This window comes from Urtica dioica, chromosome 4 (genome assembly GCF_054948205.1).
Source record: "Urtica dioica subsp. dioica isolate 48M chromosome 4, U.dioica_male_clone48M_v1_H2, whole genome shotgun sequence".
NCBI lineage: Eukaryota > Viridiplantae > Streptophyta > Magnoliopsida > Rosales > Urticaceae > Urtica > Urtica dioica.
Genome location: NC_142759.1, coordinates 20,419,143 through 20,438,532, shown reverse-complemented (window position 1 = coordinate 20,438,532; position 19,390 = coordinate 20,419,143). Strand labels below are relative to the sequence as shown.

At 39.4% G+C, this 19,390-nt stretch overlaps 3 protein-coding genes across 5 annotated transcripts; 2 read left to right on the top strand and 1 right to left on the bottom strand.

Moving 5' to 3' along the window:
• The first annotated feature begins 2,090 nt into the window (after positions 1-2,090).
• LOC149401122 (protein CONSERVED IN THE GREEN LINEAGE AND DIATOMS 27, chloroplastic-like) lies at positions 2,091-3,409 on the top strand. The gene is made up of 4 exons (XM_089612812.1): positions 2,091-2,690; positions 2,785-2,813; positions 2,899-2,955; positions 3,052-3,409. Exons 1-4 carry the CDS (start codon positions 2,354-2,356, stop codon positions 3,118-3,120), a joined length of 492 nt encoding a protein of 163 aa, XP_089468938.1. The 5' UTR covers positions 2,091-2,353; the 3' UTR covers positions 3,121-3,409.
• Positions 3,410-13,970: 10,561 nt separating this feature from the next.
• Positions 13,971-15,731, top strand: LOC149401121 (ribosomal protein L11 methyltransferase-like protein). 2 transcript variants are annotated; one of them, XM_089611945.1, is made up of 6 exons: positions 13,971-14,294; positions 14,367-14,588; positions 14,678-14,743; positions 14,980-15,147; positions 15,218-15,484; positions 15,571-15,731. In XM_089611945.1, the coding sequence occupies exons 1-6, from the start codon at positions 14,025-14,027 to the stop codon at positions 15,679-15,681; spliced, it is 1,104 nt and encodes a 367-aa protein (XP_089468071.1). In that variant the 5' UTR covers positions 13,971-14,024; the 3' UTR covers positions 15,682-15,731. The 2 variants fall into 2 exon arrangements, with proteins under 2 accessions (XP_089468071.1, XP_089468070.1); XM_089611944.1 differs by having other exon boundaries at positions 14,678-14,776.
• LOC149401120 (transcriptional regulator ATRX-like protein) lies at positions 15,677-18,085 on the bottom strand. 2 transcript variants are annotated; one of them, XM_089611942.1, is made up of 4 exons: positions 17,991-18,085; positions 17,766-17,878; positions 16,025-17,410; positions 15,677-15,923 (listed from the first exon to the last, which is right to left on the bottom strand). In XM_089611942.1, exons 2-4 carry the CDS (start codon positions 17,826-17,828, stop codon positions 15,858-15,860), a joined length of 1,515 nt encoding a protein of 504 aa, XP_089468068.1. In that variant the 5' UTR covers positions 17,829-17,878; positions 17,991-18,085; the 3' UTR covers positions 15,677-15,857. The 2 variants fall into 2 exon arrangements, with proteins under 2 accessions (XP_089468068.1, XP_089468069.1); XM_089611943.1 differs by having other exon boundaries at positions 17,766-17,848; positions 17,991-18,079.
• Positions 18,086-19,390: the final 1,305 nt, after the last annotated feature.

Below are 19,390 nucleotides of genomic sequence, written 5' to 3'. Positions count from 1 at the left end.
ACTGTGACCCGAGTCCATAATTGCTCCCTCATAAAGAAAAGTGATCGTCTGTTTACCTTTCATTCTTATTTTGTGTCGAAAATACTCCTTCCGTCTACTTTTATGTCATTCTGTTATGTTTTAGCTCGATTTTTTTTGCCACGTGAGCTTATTTTTGGTGTAATGTCTAAAATGTCCTTAATGAACTTATCTCCAGCTCACGAGCGACCAGACAGAAGACGGCGAAGATTGCCGTGGCCCGCCAGCTCACGAGCGCCTCCGCTCTCTCCCCCTGCGCCGCCACGTCAGCGAGCAAAGTCTTAGCTCTTCCCACCAAAGCCCTGAGCCGGTCGTACCTCGCTCTCCTCGTCCAGCTCACGGTCTCCGCCTCCCTCGAAGACGGCATCCCGTCGAACTCCTCGTCCAGCTCTCTGTGGATGCGCGCGCCTCGGCCGAGATGAAAAACGCAGCGAGCTCACACCGGCCGCCGACCGAGCAAGAGCGCCGGAGAACCAAAGAAGGAGTGCCGAGGAGTCTGAATTCATGGAAAATTTGGTAAGAAATCAAACCTGAAATGAATTTATGAATCTAGGGTTTATTCATGAAAATTTGGGGATTTTTATTTCAATGAGAACTTTCGAGAAATTGTTGGCTTTGGATGATTGTTTGAGCTTGTTTGTGATGATTATTGGAATGAATTTGGCCGTGAGTTTTTGTCTTGGCCGTGAGTATTGTTTTTGGCTGTGTGATGTTTTTTGGCTGGAATCCATTGGCGAGCGTGGACTCAAAGTCAGTTCTAACAACTACACGAAGTTGGGTCAGTCTTGCGCGGACTTGAACTGCGTCGAGATGGGTCGCAGATTCCACGGTCGGCTGAGTGTTGTAGAGACCAAGCTGGTCAGCGTGTTGGCGAAGTGTGGGTGTCTCGGCGATGCACGCAAGGTGTTTGATGGAATGCCTGAGAGAAACTTGTTCACCTGGTCGGTTATGATCGGGGGCCGTGAACAGGTGGTCATCCCCGTGAGCAGCTGGACTTGCTCCGCCTCATGCTGAAGAGGTGCGCGTCGAAGTCGAGGAGGTAGTGAACCACCTCGTGGCCCAAGGCGGGCTCGGACCTCGCCAACCTGGCGGCGCTGATCCTGGCGATGTGTCTCAGCACGTAATGAAAATAAAATAAAGAAATGAAATCTATACATTTACTATATTACCCTCAAAACATAACAGAATGACAAAAAAGTAGACGGAAGGACTATTTTCGACACAAAATAAGAATGAAAGGTAAACAGACGATCACTTTTCTTTATGAGGGGGCAATTATGGACTCGAGTCACAGTTCAGGGGGCATTCTAGTAATTAATTCTTAAAAAAATTATGAACCGTTAATAATTATACATCTAATGGCTCGTATTATTTGTCTCTTATTAATTATTATTTTTAATTAAAAATCGAAAATTACCTCTTCCATTAAACCAAAAAAATTGTCTAACGGAAATACCACTTCCGTTAATCTCCGGAAGGTAAAAAATTGTCTAACGAAAGTGCCACTTCCGTTAAACAATGGAAGGCACACTAACGGAAGTGATATTTCCACTTCTTTCGAAGGTCCGGGATGAAATTCGAGGCAGCCTACCTCGCATACTTATCAAGCCCTTTGCCTTCATGGTAATTATTGTCAATGGTGCCCACAAGAAGAGTAGTAGTGTCTATTTATGTACATTTGATGTCATATAGTCTTACGAAGACTCTTGCTTGTAATTGCTTATTCATTCATTAATAAAGTTGAAACGTTCATTCAATCTTCCTTGTCTGAAGCTTTATGATAAAACCATAGTCTTTTAGTCAATAAACAAACTTAACAACTTACGAAGAGACAAATGTAGATTTGCATGAACAAACTCTTCGTAGTTTGCTTAAAACGATATATTCGCAATCTTAGGGTCAAAGGACTATTGACCTCAGTATGATTGTTAGAAGAATCTATGATGTCTGGTTATGAGGCATTGAGAGTTAGGAACTCTATGGTAGTGTTTGGTAAGCATCTTGAAAACACTTTTTGACTTTTCAAGTCATGAAGATAGAAAACAAAATAGAAAAAACGTGTTTGGTACCAGTTTTGCAAAATATAATCTAAAAACTATTGAAGTTGTTTTTTAAATATGCAAAGGAAATTGAAAACAAAAAAAAGCTGTTTTCAGAATTTTTCACTCTAATTTTCCCTTTCTCTCTGCCGAGTCCCGACCTCTCTCTGACGACATGGAAGCAGCGGCGATGGAGTTGCAGAAGAAGAAGAACAGCGCGGAGGATCTGGAGGAGGAGGCAATGGTGGGCCCAGCGCCGCCGCGGAGAAGTCCTCGCGCGACATCTCTCCGGCGACATGGAAGCAGCGGCGATAGTGGGCCCGGCGCCGCCGCGGAGAAGCCCTCGCGAGACGAAATGCGGCGAGTCGGCCGGATTCGATCGCCGCCGACGAGAGGTTGTTGAACTCGATTTGTATTGGCGCGGGAACCGATTCCCCCATTCTTCGAAACCCCAATTCTTCTCCCCAAACCGCCGTTGTCATCGGGCTCCCCGTCGCCTCCGCCGATCCCGATCTCTCCCGACGCTTCCTCTCCGTGGTTCCAGCGGCGTCATCTTCGTCGCCATCGTCCTCGTCCGAGTGTACCTCGGCTGGGCTTACGTCGGCAATCGGCTGCTCAGCGCCACCGTCGAGTGTCAGTCTTTCTTTAACTCTCCTCTGTTTGGCTGCCGAGAATATCCATAGTAATGATTGAGATCGAAATTAACCTAGAATTGTTTCAATTCCAGATGAAGAGACAGGTTGGTACGATGGCCAGGTAAGTAAGTACTCCAGAATTGTTCAACCTTGCAGAGTTTCAATTTAGGCTATTTCACTTTAAATCAAATCAAATTTATTGGCAGATGTGGGTTAAGACCGCCGAAGTATTGACTCGTGATCGTCTCCTTGGATCGTTCTCTGTGAGTTACTAATGTGATCTTTTTTTTTCATTGTTGATGATATTTTAGTGCTTGGATCATCAAGTCAAGTGTTTGCTTTGTGATTATGATGATTAGGTGAAGCCGGTGCTGAGCAAATTGAAGAACACGCTTGTGACTCTGGGAGTGTCATTGCTGGTTTCGTGAAGAGACAAATCGTTGTTTCTCATTGTTGTTTGTTTTCTCTGCCTTTATTCATACTATGTTTGTCTAAGGTAATTCATAAATTATTCTATTCATACTCATTTTCTTCAGTATTTGGTGGTGATTGTTTGTTGCTGTAATTCATTAATCATTCAACTATGTTGTTGTACTTGAATGATTGTTTAGAGAAGAAGGTGGATGTGTATGTGGGTCAAAAGCTGGTGAATTTAAATTTTATATGCTCAAAAGCTTCACAAATTGATCTTACGTGGGTCATCTTTTTTTGACAAACTAGCCTTAAATTGTCACTTTTTTTACACTCATGAGTATAATATAATGACATTATGTTTATTTAAAAAATTAGAATTAAGTTATTTTCTTAAATTATTCGCATGGAGATTTATCTACAGTCATTAAACTTTGTCTAACTTACTATTTTATTGGCAATATCAATTTTTTTTTCTAATGCAAGTAATCAGATTTATCTCCAGTTTTCATTTTTTCATTTAAAAAAAAAATGAAAAGTGTACCAAACAGTTTTTCCAGTTTTTTCAATTTCTCAAAAACAAAAATGAAAACTGTACCAAACAGTTTTTTGAAAACAACTACAAAACAGTTTTTCAGTACAACTACAAAAATTAGAAAACAGAAAACAAAAAACAATTTGAGTTAACTACCAAACACAACCTATAGTTCTTCTAGGTATCTTCCGAAGGTACTGAATTGACCAGTGCACTTCTAGAGACAAGATAAGAACAAACCATTTAACCTCTTCGTAGTTTGCTTAAAACGATATATTCGCAATCTTAGGGTCAAAGGACTATTGACCTCAGTATGATTGTTAGAAGAATCTATGATGTCTGGTTATGAGGCATTGAGAGTTAGGAACTCTATAGTTCTTCTAGGTATCTTCCGAAGGTACTGAATTGACCAGTGCACTTCTAGAGACAAGATAAGAACAAACCATTTAACCTCTTATGTCTCGAAGTCACTATGTATGAATTGCATCATGCTTACCTTAATCCTGAAATGAGACATGCCATTTCACACCTTAGTATTCTCATTTGAGAAAGTCAAAGTTCGGACTCACTATGTGATTCCGAACAAGGCCTATTGGTGAAGTACTAAGTTGTGAGTCTGTCATGAGTAACTTTGTGAAGTTCTCATAGATATGGAATTCATGTACAAGATTGCTGAAATGCAATGTATGTCACCTCATGCTTTGTTCCTTGGAGTGTGAATAAATGAACTGGCCAGTGTCCAAATTGAGTCTTGACTCTTTTGGATGAAACAATGTGACTTGTTAGCTCCTCGTCAATACATTGTTTCTAACTTATTCACAAGCGACAAAGGAGTTGAGGAAATAACAGCTAGAAGGGTAAAATGGTAATTTAGTAAATCCCGACTAGCTGATGACATTCATGAAGGGTAAACATAGATAATATTCAGTGGATCCGCTCATTATAATTAGGTCGAATTCTTGAGTAGAAAACAAATTCATTTGAACCGAGAGATTTTCAGTGTCAGCTCTTTAGTGGAGTCAGCTGGCATTAAGCTAAACTTGGAAAAGGTTTGTGAACTTTTGAGTCCAAGTGTTTAGCTAAAGCTTTGTTCATTTGGGTCCATGAGGTCACTGTCACGAATCACATCGATAGGAATAGTTAAACTGGAAGCTAAGTCAAAACAAGAACGAAAATAGTGAAAAGGGTATTTTTGTCTTTTGAGACAAACGATGAAATGAATGTCAATAAATTTTTGACAAGGTCATTTTATGACATGTTTCACTCGGCCATGACTTGATCATTGGGCCTTGTGAATTAATTTCATTTCATAAGAATTTTATTGAAAATTCTAAATGGGCTTTTTCTTATGTTGTCATGAACAAGTGAAGAAAATTCTAGAAGCCTTTTCTAGAAGCCATAGGCGCCCAACACTACCCAAAGAGAAAGGGAAATTATTTTGTGCATAAATGTATTTAGATACTTGCCAAAAGAAAAAGAGGAAACAAATTTGCATATTAGATGCACAAGGGAATCGGCCAAGAGAGTAATAGGCAAACCAAGGAACAAAAAAGGAAACAAATCCTAGCCTTCTAGAAGGCTGCCTTGGGCGCCCAAAAGGAATGAGAAATAAGGGTTATTTTGCTCATGAATATGTGATATTCTATAGAAGAGGAAACTACCTTCTTGAAGGTGAGACCTCTCCTATAAATAGGAGCCTCATTCCTCACTTTTCATTCATGCAAAGTTTTAGAGATTGAGAGCTTCTCTCTCTAGACTTGGCTGCCCCTTCCTCTCTCTCTCTCTAGTTTATATTTTCGAGTTTTCTTGTCTTGGCACCTAGGTCCTCACTCGACCTAGTGTTTAGCTCTGCGACTTCGAGACTCGTTCTTAAGTCGTAGTGTTTAAAAGTGCCCACTCACTGATTCCTTCTTTTCGAGTGATTTAGTGATAGAAACTTTCGTGGTTGCTCGAGGTGCCGAGGAAAGAAAGAGAGACGTGCTGCGAGGGGAGACGAGCGTTGCAACTTTCCAAAAGCTTCTACAAGGTTCAAGCTTCAAGAAACGTTAGTAACTTTAATAGCTCATATTAGTTTTATTTACATGTACATGCTCTTGTCTAGGTTAGTAAAAACTAGTTTTACTTAAAAAGAAAATTTTTAAAATTCCGCCGCTTAACGAAGCGTTAAAGTTTTTCTTAAACCCTAGATCGATTCCAACAAATGGTATCAGAGCTATGGTCAAAGGAATGCATGTGCATGTTTTTAAATTATGAGCTTGAAAATCGTTTTCGAAAGTTTACTAATTTTGTGACAAGTTAGAATTGTAATCTTAGATTTTTTTTAATTTATTGCTCATGCCTTTAAATTAAAAACCATGTTGTTTTTCTATGAGTTTGGGATGATGTTAAAACACATTAGAATCAGTTCTAAAAGTTTTTAATTTTTTATATTGAAAAACGTGTTTTAAAGGTTTGAGATTTTTCGAGTAAATTTTGTGACTAGTTTTATTTTCTTGCTAGTTTCGTTTATTTACTTGAAATCGTTTTATGCATGTTGTTATTTCTTTTATTCTATGTTATTACCCTGCTAATAAAACACAAATAAAAGCTTTAAACAATATCTTAAAACGTTCCGTTACACTCGATTCTTTTTCGCACCTAAAAGGACAAAGCTTTAATTTATTTCTTTTTCTTCGAGCTGGAATGTAAACCCGCATTAAAAGCGGCATAACTCTCTGCTCAGAAATCGAAATTTAATGATTCTTGAATCAAATTAAAGCTCTGTCTGTCCTCTGTCCAATGCCACCGGTTTCGGCTCAAAAGGACATCGGAGCCGCTAGTTATGGCGATTTTACTCCGAGGTGCGCGGCTGTCTGAAACTCCAGTTTTTTAGAAATCCGGATTTTCAAACCCCACTACCATGAGTTATAGAACTCTAATGAGAAAACTTTCTTGAGCAAAAATGTTTTTCATATGATTATAAACATGATGTGTAAGATTAAAATGTTTTGATTTTTGAAAGTTTAATTGAAATTGAATTTTTACAAAACTAGTTTGAATTTTGAAAAACCGTTTTCACTTTCAAACTTGAAAATATTTTGTCATCCAAATCAAATAAGTTTTCAAAATGTTTTCAAAACTATATCTATATCACATATGTTCAAAATCTATATGCTCTTGAAATTTTGAGTGGGAGGTCTCCTTGTAGACAAGCCGAAAAATAAAAAGATGTGTAATCTCAAACTTTCAAGTGTTCGAGTGAGTTGAAGTTCACACTTCCCTCACGCACTTTCCCGAAATAGAAAATAGGAAAAGATTGAGTATGTCCCTTGTGCCTTTATGCACTAATACTGCTCTGAACATGTCGATCTAGGATTCTCTTCTAGTTGTCCGCTCTGTCGCTCTCTAACTAGGAAATTTGTTTCCGAACTTATAAGAGTCGATGAACCAACTCCAAAAACTAAGTGGGAGGGTTATATTCGTTGTTTGTAACCCGCGATCCCCAACACTAGTGAAAGATGCAATAACGTGGGACTAAGAGCCGCTCTTGCGACCCTCACTTAAATGTGAGTACTCCAAGGCGTTATTGCTTCGATCATTGCTCAATGAGCTACGTCCGAGAGTGATGCAATGATGGCAAGGCCTCCCCTTGGGGGATTGTTTTTCAAAGCTGATCTTTTGGACTAAGTGGTTGGTTGCACACTTAGGCTCAATCCCTAGTATCCTTCCATAAGGCTCTGCGAAAGGATGTGAGTGATCAAACCAATTTACAAGGTGGCTAGTCAAAATAGATGTATTGACATCTTGGCTTAGCATTAATGATGTGTCATTTACTTATAAATGGAGATTTTTTGCGGCCTTCTCTTGAGGGAGTAAATTATCGTTTGGTTTATAACACCTTTGAGTTTTACAAAAGTCTTAATGAAACTTAAATCCTAAACCAAAGACTAATCATAAACTTGTTTCAACTTATATAGGCAATATGTCTCTCAACCATCTCTCTATCTTTCTTTCCTCGATCAAACTCGAAAACGAAAACTACGTAGATTCGAAACGTAACCTCGACATAATACCTACCGTTAACAAGCACAAATGGGTACTCACCACCCCGTGTCCTCCTCTGACGAATGATTCAACTCAAGAGGACAATGACGCCTTAGCGGCCTGGCTTCGATCCGATGAGATTGTGAGGTGCTATATCTTGGCATCTATGAACAATATGCTGAAAGAGCAACATCGTGACTTCGAGACTGCCGCTGACATGCTCTACAATCTCCTTGAGATGTTTGGAGGGCAAAGGCGTCAAGCAAGGCAACAAGCAGTCCGACAGTTTATGAACTGTCATATGAAGGCTAGGACTCCTATTAGAGACTTTATGATACTGATCATTAGTTTTCTAAATAAGATGGAAATCCTAGGATCTGAGAATGATGGGAAGAATTTCATAGATATGATCTTAGAAACTCTCCCCGCATCTCTTGATACCTCTAAGATGAACTGCTCCATTAACAAGCTAGAGTACACTGTTACCAAGCTTATGGAGGAACTTCACACTGCTGTAAGTCTCACTAAGAGAAAGAGGAATCAAGGAGAGGCACATGCTACTGAGCAAAAAGCCTCCGCCTCTGGAACTGTGAAGAGACCTTACAAGGCCGATAAAAAGAACTGTCCCGCCTATCTCAAAGCAAAGGAACATAGTATTGTACTAGTTACCGAAGCATGCTTAGTAGCTGATAATGTATCATCGTGGATTATTGACTCCGCTGCTACTAACCATATTTGTTGTTCCTTGAATGGTTTCAAGAAAACCAAAAGCTTAGAGGAAGGCGAGTTCTGTTTCAAATGGGGTGATGAGAGCGTGGTGTCTGCGAAGGCTGTGGGATCCGTGACGCTATCTTTTGAAGATCAAACTTTAAATTTGAATAATGTTTATTATGTTCCTTCCTTTGGGAAAAACCTAGTATCTGTTGCTCAACTTTTCGAGCAAGATTATTATTTAAAGTTTATAAAGAATGGAATTCGTATTTCTTTTTCTAATTCTTTCGTCACTGATGCATGTATGAAGAATGGTCTTTTTTACATCTATCCCACTCAACCTTCTCTCTTAGACACCGAAATAGATAACGATCTAATTAGGGAGCCAAAGAGGATCAAACTTTCTGAATCCTCCGATCTAACAAAATCAACATACCTCTGACACTTAAGACTTGGTCATATCAGTCTAGATAGGATTAAGAGACTTGTGAGGGATGGTCCACTCCAAGCCTCTGCAATAGGTTCACTACCTACTTGTGAATCCTGCATAGAAGGAAAAATGACTAAGCGCCCTTTCTCCGATAAGGGTCGAAGAGCCACTGAGTTGCTGGAACTAATACATTCTGATGTATGTGGTCCGCTCAACCAACAGGCACGTGGAGGATACGAATACTTCGTTACCTTCACTGATGATTACTCAAGATATGGGTTTGTCTATTTGCTTAAACACAAATCCGAGACCTTTAACGTATTTAAGGTCTTTAGGGCTTTAGTGGAAAAGCAAACTGGCAAAGTGATCAAAACCCTTCGATCTGATCGAGGTGGTGAGTATATGTCTGGAGAGTTCGATGACTTTCTTAAAGAAGAAGGTATCGCTTCTCAGCTAACCGCACCTGGCACACCTCAACAAAACGGAGTGTCAGAGAGAAGGAACCGAACTCTTATGGAGATGGTTAGATCAATGATGAGTTACTCATCACTCCCGCTTTCCTTTTGGGGATATGCCCTCGAAACAGCCGCCTACATTCTGAACCAAGTTCCGTCCAAGACGGTTCCTGGTACTCCTTATGAACGATGGACTGACCGTAAAGTGAATCTTGGCCGCATCCGAATTTGGGGTTGCCCTGCACACGTGCTGAGGCAAAAGACTAGCAAGTTGGCTAGTAGGTCAGAATTGTGCCTGTTTGTAGGATATCCGAAGGAAACCAAAGGTTTTACTTTCTATAGTCCCGAGGACGATAAGACTTTCGTTAGCACGAATGCTCGTTTCCTTGAGGAGGACTTTATGAAGGATGCAAAACCTAGAAGCAAAATTGTGCTTGAAGAAAAGTTGGGTGAGGAAGCTTCTACCTCGTCTGTAAGAACTGTTCTTACCCCAACTGAAACACAACCTAACTCATCAGAATCTCGTCAAGTAGTACTTCGACGTAGTGGGAGGGCTACTCAAAAGCCTGACAGGTACATGTCTTATGGAGACTCTCTTGTAGCCGTCTCCGACATGGATGACCCTGTTTCCTATAGCCAAGCAATGGCTTGTTCTGAATCAAACCTTTGGCTTGACGCCATGAAAGTTGAGATGCACTCGATGTATGTCAACAAAGTCTGGAAACTTGTAGACCTTCCTGAAGGGATTAAACCCGTAGGGTGTAAGTGGATATACAAGAAGAAAAGGGGTCCTGATGGGAACGTTGAGACGTTCAAAGCACGACTTATGGCGAAGGGTTATACCCAACAAGAAGGGATTGACTATGAAGAAACCTTCTCGCCAGTCGCGATGCTTAAATCCATCCGCATACTCCTATCCATAGCTGCAGCTCTCGACTATGAGATCTGGCAAATGGATGTCAAGACAGCCTTTCTGAATGGCAATCTTGACGAGCGCATTTACATGGCTCAACCAGACGGTTTCGTGGATAAAGGTCAAGAGACCAAGGTTTTTGAGTTGCTTAAATCCATTTATGGACTAAAGCAAGCATCTAGGTCATGGAATATTAGATTCGATGGAACTGTAAAGAGCTTCGGCTTTGAACATTCTGGGGATCCAAGTCTTTCGAGATAGGAAAAACCGGACCCTGTCGCTCTCTCAAGCATCTTATATTGATAAGGTGATGGATCGCTTCTCGATGCAAGACTGCAAGAGGGGTCAAACACCCTTTAGGCATGGAGTTTCACTCTCTAAGGACCAGTCTCCCAAGACTGCACAAGAGATTGAAGACATGAGGAAAATTCCTTACGCCTCTGCCGTAGGAAGCCTTATGTATGCTATGCTTTGCACTAGACCTGACATCTGTTTCGCCGTTGGCGTAGTTAGCCGTTTCCAATCCAACCCTGGACCCGAGCACTGGATTGCTGTTAAGCATGTTCTTAAGTATCTTCGAAGAACTAGGAACTTGATGCTTACATACTCAGGTACTGACCTGACTATGACGGGATATACCGACTCCGATTTTCAAGCGGATAAGGATTCCAGGAAATCCACTTCGGGATCTGTGTTCATCCTTAATGGTGAAGCTGTTGTGTGGAGAAGTATTAAGCAATCTTGAATTGCTGACTCCACAATGGAAGCAGAATATGTGGCTGCTTGTGAAGCATCCAAAGAGGCTGTATGGCTTAGAAAGTTCCTTAAGTATTTGGAAATTGTTCCAAACGTCGACGAGCCCATGACCCTTTATTGTGATAATAGTGGGGCTGTCGCTAACTCAAAGGAACCTAGAAGCCATAAGCGCTCTAAACATATTGAGAGGAAATACCATTTGATTCGAGAGATCGCGCAACGCGGAGACGTGGAGGTGAAGTAGATCTCTGGCAGATCCATTCACCAAGGCCCTAGCGAACATGGTCTTCGACCAACTTCTAGAGGGATTAGGCATGTAGGACTACTCACATCTTCTTTGAGTCAAGTGGGAGTTTGTTGTCAATGGTGCCCACAAGAAGAGTAGTAGTGTCTATTTATGTACATTTGATGTCATATAGTCTTACGAAGACTCTTGCTTGTAATTGCTTATTCATTCATTAATAAAGTTGAAACGTTCATTCAATCTTCCTTGTCTGAAGCTTTATGATAAAACCATAGTCTTTTAGTCCATAAACAAACTTAACAACTTACGAAGAGACAAATGTAGATTTGCATGAACAAACTCTTCGTAGTTTGCTTAAAACGATATATTCGCAATCTTAGGGTCAAAGGACTATTGACCTCAGTATGATTGTTAGAAGAATCTATGATGTCTGGTTATGAGGCATTGAGAGTTAGGAACTCTATAGTTCTTCTAGGTATCTTCCGAAGGTACTGAATTGACCAGTGCACTTCTAGAGACAAGATAAGAACAAACCATTTAACCTCTTATGTCTCGAAGTCACTATGTATGAATTGCATCATGCTTACCTTAATCCTGAAATGAGACATGCCATTTCACACCTTAGTATTCTCATTTGAGAAAGTCAAAGTTCGGACTCACTATGTGATTCCGAACAAGGCCTATTGGTGAAGTACTAAGTTGTGAGTCTGTCATGAGTAACTTTGTGAAGTTCTCATAGATATGGAATTCATGTACAAGATTGCTGAAATGCAATGTATGTCACCTCATGCTTTGTTCCTTGGAGTGTGAATAAATGAACTGGCCAGTGTCCAAATTGAGTCTTGACTCTTTTGGATGAAACAATGTGACTTGTTAGCTCCTCGTCAATACATTGTTTCTAACTTATTCACAAGCGACAAAGGAGTTGAGGAAATAACAGCTAGAAGGGTAAAATGGTAATTTAGTAAATCCCGACTAGCTGATGACATTCATGAAGGGTAAACATAGATAATATTCAGTGGATCCGCTCATTATAATTAGGTCGAATTCTTGAGTAGAAAACAAATTCATTTGAACCGAGAGATTTTCAGTGTCAGCTCTTTAGTGGAGTCAGCTGGCATTAAGCTAAACTTGGAAAAGGTTTGTGAACTTTTGAGTCCAAGTGTTTAGCTAAAGCTTTGTTCATTTGGGTCCATGAGGTCACTGTCACGAATCACATCGATAGGAATAGTTAAACTGGAAGCTAAGTCAAAACAAGAACGAAAATAGTGAAAAGGGTATTTTTGTCTTTTGAGACAAACGATGAAATGAATGTCAATAAATTTTTGACAAGGTCATTTTATGACATGTTTCACTCGGCCATGACTTGATCATTGGGCCTTGTGAATTAATTTCATTTCATAAGAATTTTATTGAAAATTCTAAATGGGCTTTTTCTTATGTTGTCATGAACAAGTGCAGAAAATTCTAGAAGCCTTTTCTAGAAGCCATAGGCGCCCAACACTACCCAAAGAGAAAGGGAAATTATTTTGTGCATAAATGTATTTAGATACTTGCCAAAAGAAAAAGAGGAAACAAATTTGCATATTAGATGCACAAGGGAATCGGCCAAGAGAGTAATAGGCAAGCCAAGGAACAAAAAAGGAAACAAATCCTAGCCTTCTAGAAGGCTGCCTTGGGCGCCCAAAAGGAATGAGAAATAAGGGTTATTTTGCTCATGAATATGTGATATTCTATAGAAGAGGAAACTACCTTCTTGAAGGTGAGACCTCTCCTATAAATAGGAGCCTCATTCCTCACTTTTCATTCATGCAAAGTTTTAGAGATTGAGAGCTTCTCTCTCTAGACTTGGCCGCCCCTTCCTCTCTCTCTCTCTAGTTTATATTTTCGATTTTTCTTGTCTTGGCACCTAGGTCCTCACTCGACCTAGTGTTTAGCTCTGCGACTTCGAGACTCGTTCTTAAGTCGTAGTGTTTAAAAGTGCCCACTCACTGATTCCTTCTTTTCGAGTGATTTAGTGATAGAAACTTTCGTGGTTGCTCGAGGTGCCGAGGAAAGAAAGAGAGACGTGCTGCGAGGGGAGACGAGCGTTGCAACTTTCCAAAAGCTTCTACAAGGTTCAAGCTTCAAGAAAGGTTAGTAACTTTAATAGCTCATATTAGTTTTATTTACATGTACATGCTCTTGTCTAGGTTAGTAAAAACTAGTTTTACTTAAAAAGAAAATTTTTAAAATTCCGCCGCTTAACGAAGCGTTAAAGTTTTTCTTAAACCCTAGATCGATTCCAACAGTAATTTGTCATACTCATGTTGACATCCGATTTTACTATCAATTTTTAATCTTCTTGTTGAATTATGTTCGTTATGATCAATGAAAAACATTGTGTGTTCATGGCAAAATAATTCTTGTTGAATTAGTATCGTGGTTGATTTATAATTAAATAAATTATTATTATATTATTAAAATCTCAGTTTAAAATAGAGTGTAATGAATAGTGAAATTTATTTATTTTTTTACTTTATATAATGAAGTTCCATTGGAGTTAAGCAACTTCATTTTGTACGTTGGAGATGCTCTATATACTACCCGTATTAATACTTCGTGCGAATGTCATTTTTTGTTGGCTTATGAGAGTCTTATCAAATTACTAAATGAATGGTTAAACATTGCCACACTCATGCGATTTATTAAATCGTATTAAAAATGACAAAGTAATACTAGAAAAATTACAAAGACCCACAATTACAAAATTAAAGGTTGTTTTGATATTTACGATAAGACAAATGTAATATACGAGTGCACCAGGATAAACCATAACCATTATGATATCCAAACCAACTATTATTACTGTGAAATGTCTACGAGTACTTTCTTCAAACACTTGTCGTGCACTCTAAAAGCCTCTCGATTTCGATGCTTCAACAAGCTCACAGCCGGTGATTCAGGCGTCGGAGCCACCACTTCATTCCACCGGAGTTTCATCGCCACCACCGCCACAACAAGCCAGAAAGGCGGAGAGATGATGAGGAAACCCAGACACATTACTCTCTTCTCCGCATGGGCTTCCCAAACTCATCAGTCTCCTTATCTCTCAGTCAGCGTTCTGTGTCCCAAACATCTCGTGGTAATCATTCATTCATATCTTCTCTTCTCTTCTCAACTGAGCTTTTATCTTGAGCTGTGATTGACTGGCCAGGATTCGCTCTCAGAAGCTCTTTTCTGCTTTGGCGCGAGTTCTACGACAGTTGATGAGAGCGAGGACGACAAGCGTAAAGAGGTTTGCATTAAGGCCATATTCACGGAAGGCCATGATGTGAAGTTGAGTATTTCTCAAGCCGCTGATTCGATCGGATTAAAGCAAGTGCCGAGTTTCAAAATCAGCGTGGGCGATCAGTACGACTGGGTATCCAAATCGCAGGTTAGTAATAGTCTTGAATAACCACAACATATCTATCTTCTGCTAATTCTCTTCGCTCGAGAAACTAATGTTCCAAATATTCTTCACAGGAATCGTTCAATCCAGTCCGAGTCACACAAGGACTTTGGATCGTCCCTGAGTGGAAAGACCCTCCCGTACGTCTTCTTTTGTGTCTATGTGTGTTCTTGGTAATGCTTTTGGGGTATAGGATTAAAGAAGGCAATTTTAGGTTAACCCTTTGACTGAATTTTTTTATTTTTTTTTAAATAAAAAAGGCCAAAAAAATATTGGTTAAAAAAAATTGCTTAAAATTAATTTAAAATTAGCCTTTTTTTTCCAAAAATATATAAATATATATAATTTGTTCACTGAAGTTTCATGGTTTATATAGGACATTGGAGCAACTAATGTGATACTAAACCCGGGACTAGCTTTCGGAACCGGCGAACACCAAACAACAAAACTGTGTCTTTTGCTGCTTCACGCTTCCATCAAAGGAGGCGAGGCCTTCTTCGACTACGGCACCGGCTCTGGAGTTCTCGCAATAGCAGCCATTAAGGTTTAATATATAAATCAATACCGAATGCGAAAAACCAAAACTTAGTATCGACTTTTGCGTGAAAAACCAGCTCGGATGTTCCGTATCAGTCGGAGTAGACATAGACCCCCAAGCGATTACGTCCGCGACACAAAACGCCGCTCTGAACAACATGGGACCCGAGAAACTACAGCTTCACATTATCCCGGAAAAGCCAAGCTCGGTCGGAGCTTCGGAGAAGTACGACTTGGTCGTCGCAAATATACTTTTAAATCCTTTGCTTGATTTGGCAGAAGATATTGTCTCTCGTGCCAAGCCCGGAGCGATCGTCGGCCTCTCCGGTATCCTGACCGAGCAGGTACATCTTTGACTTTTTACTTTGACTTAACTAAAAAAATAACGAGCCAGAAAATATGAATGAGTTGTGTTTTTATTTTCCCGTAGGTTCCGTATATTATGGGGCGATATTCGTCGTTTTTGGACGACATGTCTGTGACGGAGATGGACGAATGGGCGTGCGTGCACGGCACCAAGAAAAGAAACCCTTCCGTTTAGAAAATTTCATATTTCGGTTTCTATTTTACTTTCAATTACTAGAGTTTTTTGGGGTTTCCGAAATGAAAACATTCATGGAAATATAAGCATGTCAATGAAAAAAAAAGCCTGTAACAGTAAAAGCGTGGTTCAAACAAATGTATCTGACCAAGCAAAAATCGCCGGTTATTCAATTATCACCTCTTCAATTTTCTCCTCGCCAATGCAGGAGCGTTCTTTGGAATGTAGACTTTGTAGCTCACCTGCAAAAAAAAAAATATAAATGTACATATATATTATGAAACATAATAAAGAGTGAACACAAAAGGCAAAATTCACAAAAAGTTGCTAATATCAGTCTCACCTGAACCATTTCTCCGCCGCGCATCACGGACATTGTCTTCTTTTCAAACTCAGAGGCTTCGCTAGTCTCTCTCGGTTCTGGTTTGCCCAAAGAAGGTTCGTTTGGAGGGTTGGCGTCGTTATTTGGGCTCGTTGTAGGGGCAATTTTGGAATCAGCCCTATCTAAACTTTCGGGTTCTTTTGATGCTTCCTTCGGAGCGGGATTAGTTTCCGACGGTTTATGCACAAAAACCGGTCTCACTAACTTTGGTTTCGCAGCAGAAAATCTAGCCGTGATGGATTCATTGCCATCAGTTTTCACTTCCTCTGTGTTTTTCTCAACCCGGGAATGAAAGTTTGTACCTTTTGCCGACTGGGTTTGTGTTGAAACGATCACTTTGGGCCTCTCTGAAATTTTCCGAACCAACTCGTCAACCACTATGGGCTCCTCCAAAACAGGGCGTTTCCGAACCGACTCGTTGACCACATTGGGCGTCGCCGAAACAGCGCTTTTCCGAAGCAACTCGTCACCATCGTTTTTAGCTTTCGGATTAGTAACAGCAGCTCCGCGAAATCTTCTCAGATTTTCCAAAGCCTTTTGCCTCAGAACCGTCTCTATGTCGTCAGAGCTTGCTTTCTCAAATTCGTTATCGGAAACATAGCCGCTGTTTTCGTTCTTTGGGTTCCTCAAATCCGATACGACAGTGACATCGTTGTTCTTCTCTTGCACTTCCCTCTTGTTGTTCCCTGAATCATTGCTCTCAGTTCTTCCATCAGAAGGGTAATCGTGATCATCGTGAACATACACAGCCTCTCCGTCCTCGTTCCGACTCGTCTCAACGTCTCTCTCCTCTATCTCCGTAACCCTAACGATAATCGATCTCAAACGTCTCGGATTTTCGCCGACCAAGACACTCTCCTCAGTTTTGACCTTCTTCTTCTTCGAAACTCTCTCTTCTTTCCCTAGACCTTTTTGGTGCCTATCGAAATTGACTCCGTGGCTGCTAACACTATCGTCCTCTCGGGCCGAACCGCTCAAAGACTCGACGCTAACTTCTCTCTTACGCCTCTTCTTCGAGGATCTAATATTACTACCCTTATCGCGTTTCCTCTTAGACCCTGATCTCTTCCTCAGACGAGGAGACTCGTCGCTGCTCTCACTAGTGTACGAGTGCCTAGACTTCTTTTTCTTAACGACGACGCGCTTTTTGATTCGGACCCGAGACTTTTTGCTTCTGTGTTTGGTATCCTCAGAAGAGCTCGAAGAGTAATCTGAACCCGACATCGATGAGCTTCTAGAAACATCTTCATCTTCGCCGGATGAAGGAGAAGAATAAGAATAACGGTGACGAAGCTTCTTGGAATCAGTTTTCCTGGTTCTGATCTTACTCCGTTTCTTTTCCCGTGCCTAAACACGGACATATATATACATACACACATTCACATTCGCATTCTACACTATCAAAATTCATGTTCAGAAGATAAAAATTGTCTTGAGATTTTGCAACCCTAACATAAATACCCAAATCTCCCAATCTGAATCTTATATGCATAAAGCCTTAAGATTCAAAAAAAAAAAAAAAAAAACCCTTTTAATCTGTTATTTCGTTACAGAAAAGGTAAATAATGGGTTCGAATTAAAACTCCACATGAAATCTTGCACAATAATTCGACTAGATTCTCCACTTTCATTCTTAAGTTTAGATATACTGTTTAAAATTAAAATAATAATAATAACAATAAAACGAGACGAGATAAAGAACCTGAGAGGAAATTTTGGAGCGCTTTTTCTTGCGAGAAGAAGAAGAAGAAGTGGGTCGTCCCATGGATTTTACCTGCGAAAGTTCTTAACAACACGAGAAAACGACACACAGCCCTAACAAAGTGAAAACAAATAAGAACAGAGCACAATCTTTTCACATATAAGAACAGAGCACAATCTAATTTCAACTTCCAATGATGAAGAGGAAAAAAAAAAAAAAACATACAAGAACAGCGTTGTTGGGGTTTCCCTTTAATTAGCGATGCCTAGACTAGACTAATCTTCTCAGTACTCATAAGAAAGAATCACTTGTTTCTTTGCATTTGTTTTTTATTTTGTGATTTTTTATATACACTGTTAGTTGTCGACATTACTAAACGACATGTCGTTTATTTTTCTGACTCCATAATTTTTTTTTTATTATTATTTTTTTTTTTTGTAAAAATGGTCTGCTTCTATGTCAAATTTATGTTTTTCTCTTAAAAATGTCTCATATTTACATACAAATTTAGACTGAAAAGGGCATTAATTTGAAAACAAAATAAATAAATGCCTATTGCTAAAAAATGAGAAACCCTTGTCCATTTCTCACAAAAAATGGCACATCTTCCCAAAGATTCAAATTCCAGGGAATATCGGTGAAATGATGACGAAATTGTGAGGTTTGAAGAAGTCCGACAAAAATATTATTATTTGTCATTTCGCCAAAATAGGTCGTCGAAATGGAGTGGAAATGTCGTTCAATTATGTTTCGTTGATGGTTTTCGGTTTTTTTTTTTTTTTTACTATAAAAGCAATATCAATCGGATCAGTATATTTGTGTTTATTTTTGTTAATGTCTTACGTAAATCGGCGTTAATGCGTATGTGTATCGATATGTGTTAATGTATATGAAGCTTACTATTATTTTCATGTTTATTTATGTTAATATCGATATGTGTATGTACATTTATGATAATTTTGGTATATTTGTGTTAATGTCGAAAAATTTGTTACAAAAATAAAGCCTGAATAACCCTAGGAGAATGCGATGCAACTTTCGAGTGGCACAGCAAAGAGTAAAAATTGGAGCAGAGAGACAAACTCATTGTTAATGGAGAGAGAGTGATAATTAAGGAATGAAGGATCATTAAACGTGTCTATGATCAACTCATTTAATGACTCGTTTTTTTTTTAATTTGTAACTTACAAGGTCATTCCAAACATCACGTTTTGGATATAGTCAACGCTTGAAAACTTATTAAAAAATAGCTAAACAGATGAAGTGACACTTGAATAACTCATTTAAATTTTCCATTTTATCATTCTTTTAAAAAAGTAGCATTTTTTGCTACAGTTAATCGCTCTTTCTCTCTCTCTCATACAGTTTTTTTTTTCTCATCAACACTTCAAAAATCCATATTTTCCTCATATGAACTCGAAATTGAGTAATTCCAAATCCTACGGATTCGTGACGAAGAGAACTTCAAAAATAAACTCACACTACTACAAAATTGATTTTCTGATGCGCAAGACTATCAGATGCGACTAGTCGCAACTAAAAGTCGCATCTAAATAACTTTTAGATGCAACTAGTCGCATCTGATAATCAATCAGAAGCCGAGAAAATTCGCTCAAATTGTCTTT

What these genes read in the sequence shown, in the direction of transcription:
- LOC149401122 (XM_089612812.1), top strand. Translation starts at nt 2,354, where the DNA reads ATGGAAGCAGCGGCGATAGTGGGCCCGGCGCCGCCGCGGAGAAGCCCT. An exon ending in GCTCAGCGCCACCGTCGAGT is followed by an intron (nt 2,691 to 2,784) that starts GTCAGTCTTTCT and finishes TTTCAATTCCAG; the next exon opens with ATGAAGAGACAGGTTGGTAC. An exon ending in GTCTCCTTGGATCGTTCTCT is followed by an intron (nt 2,956 to 3,051) that starts GTGAGTTACTAA and finishes TATGATGATTAG; the next exon opens with GTGAAGCCGGTGCTGAGCAA.
- LOC149401120 (XM_089611942.1), bottom strand. Translation starts at nt 17,828, where the DNA reads ATGGGACGACCCACTTCTTCTTCTTCTTCTCGCAAGAAAAAGCGCTCC. An exon ending in GCTCCAAAATTTCCTCTCAG is followed by an intron (nt 17,411 to 17,765) that starts GTTCTTTATCTC and finishes GTCCGTGTTTAG; the next exon opens with GCACGGGAAAAGAAACGGAG. An exon ending in GCGGCGGAGAAATGGTTCAG is followed by an intron (nt 15,924 to 16,024) that starts GTGAGACTGATA and finishes TTTTTTTTGCAG; the next exon opens with GTGAGCTACAAAGTCTACAT.
- LOC149401121 (XM_089611944.1), top strand. Translation starts at nt 14,025, where the DNA reads ATGTCTACGAGTACTTTCTTCAAACACTTGTCGTGCACTCTAAAAGCC. An exon ending in ACTGGGTATCCAAATCGCAG is followed by an intron (nt 14,589 to 14,677) that starts GTTAGTAATAGT and finishes TATTCTTCACAG; the next exon opens with GAATCGTTCAATCCAGTCCG. An exon ending in CCGGTATCCTGACCGAGCAG is followed by an intron (nt 15,485 to 15,570) that starts GTACATCTTTGA and finishes ATTTTCCCGTAG; the next exon opens with GTTCCGTATATTATGGGGCG.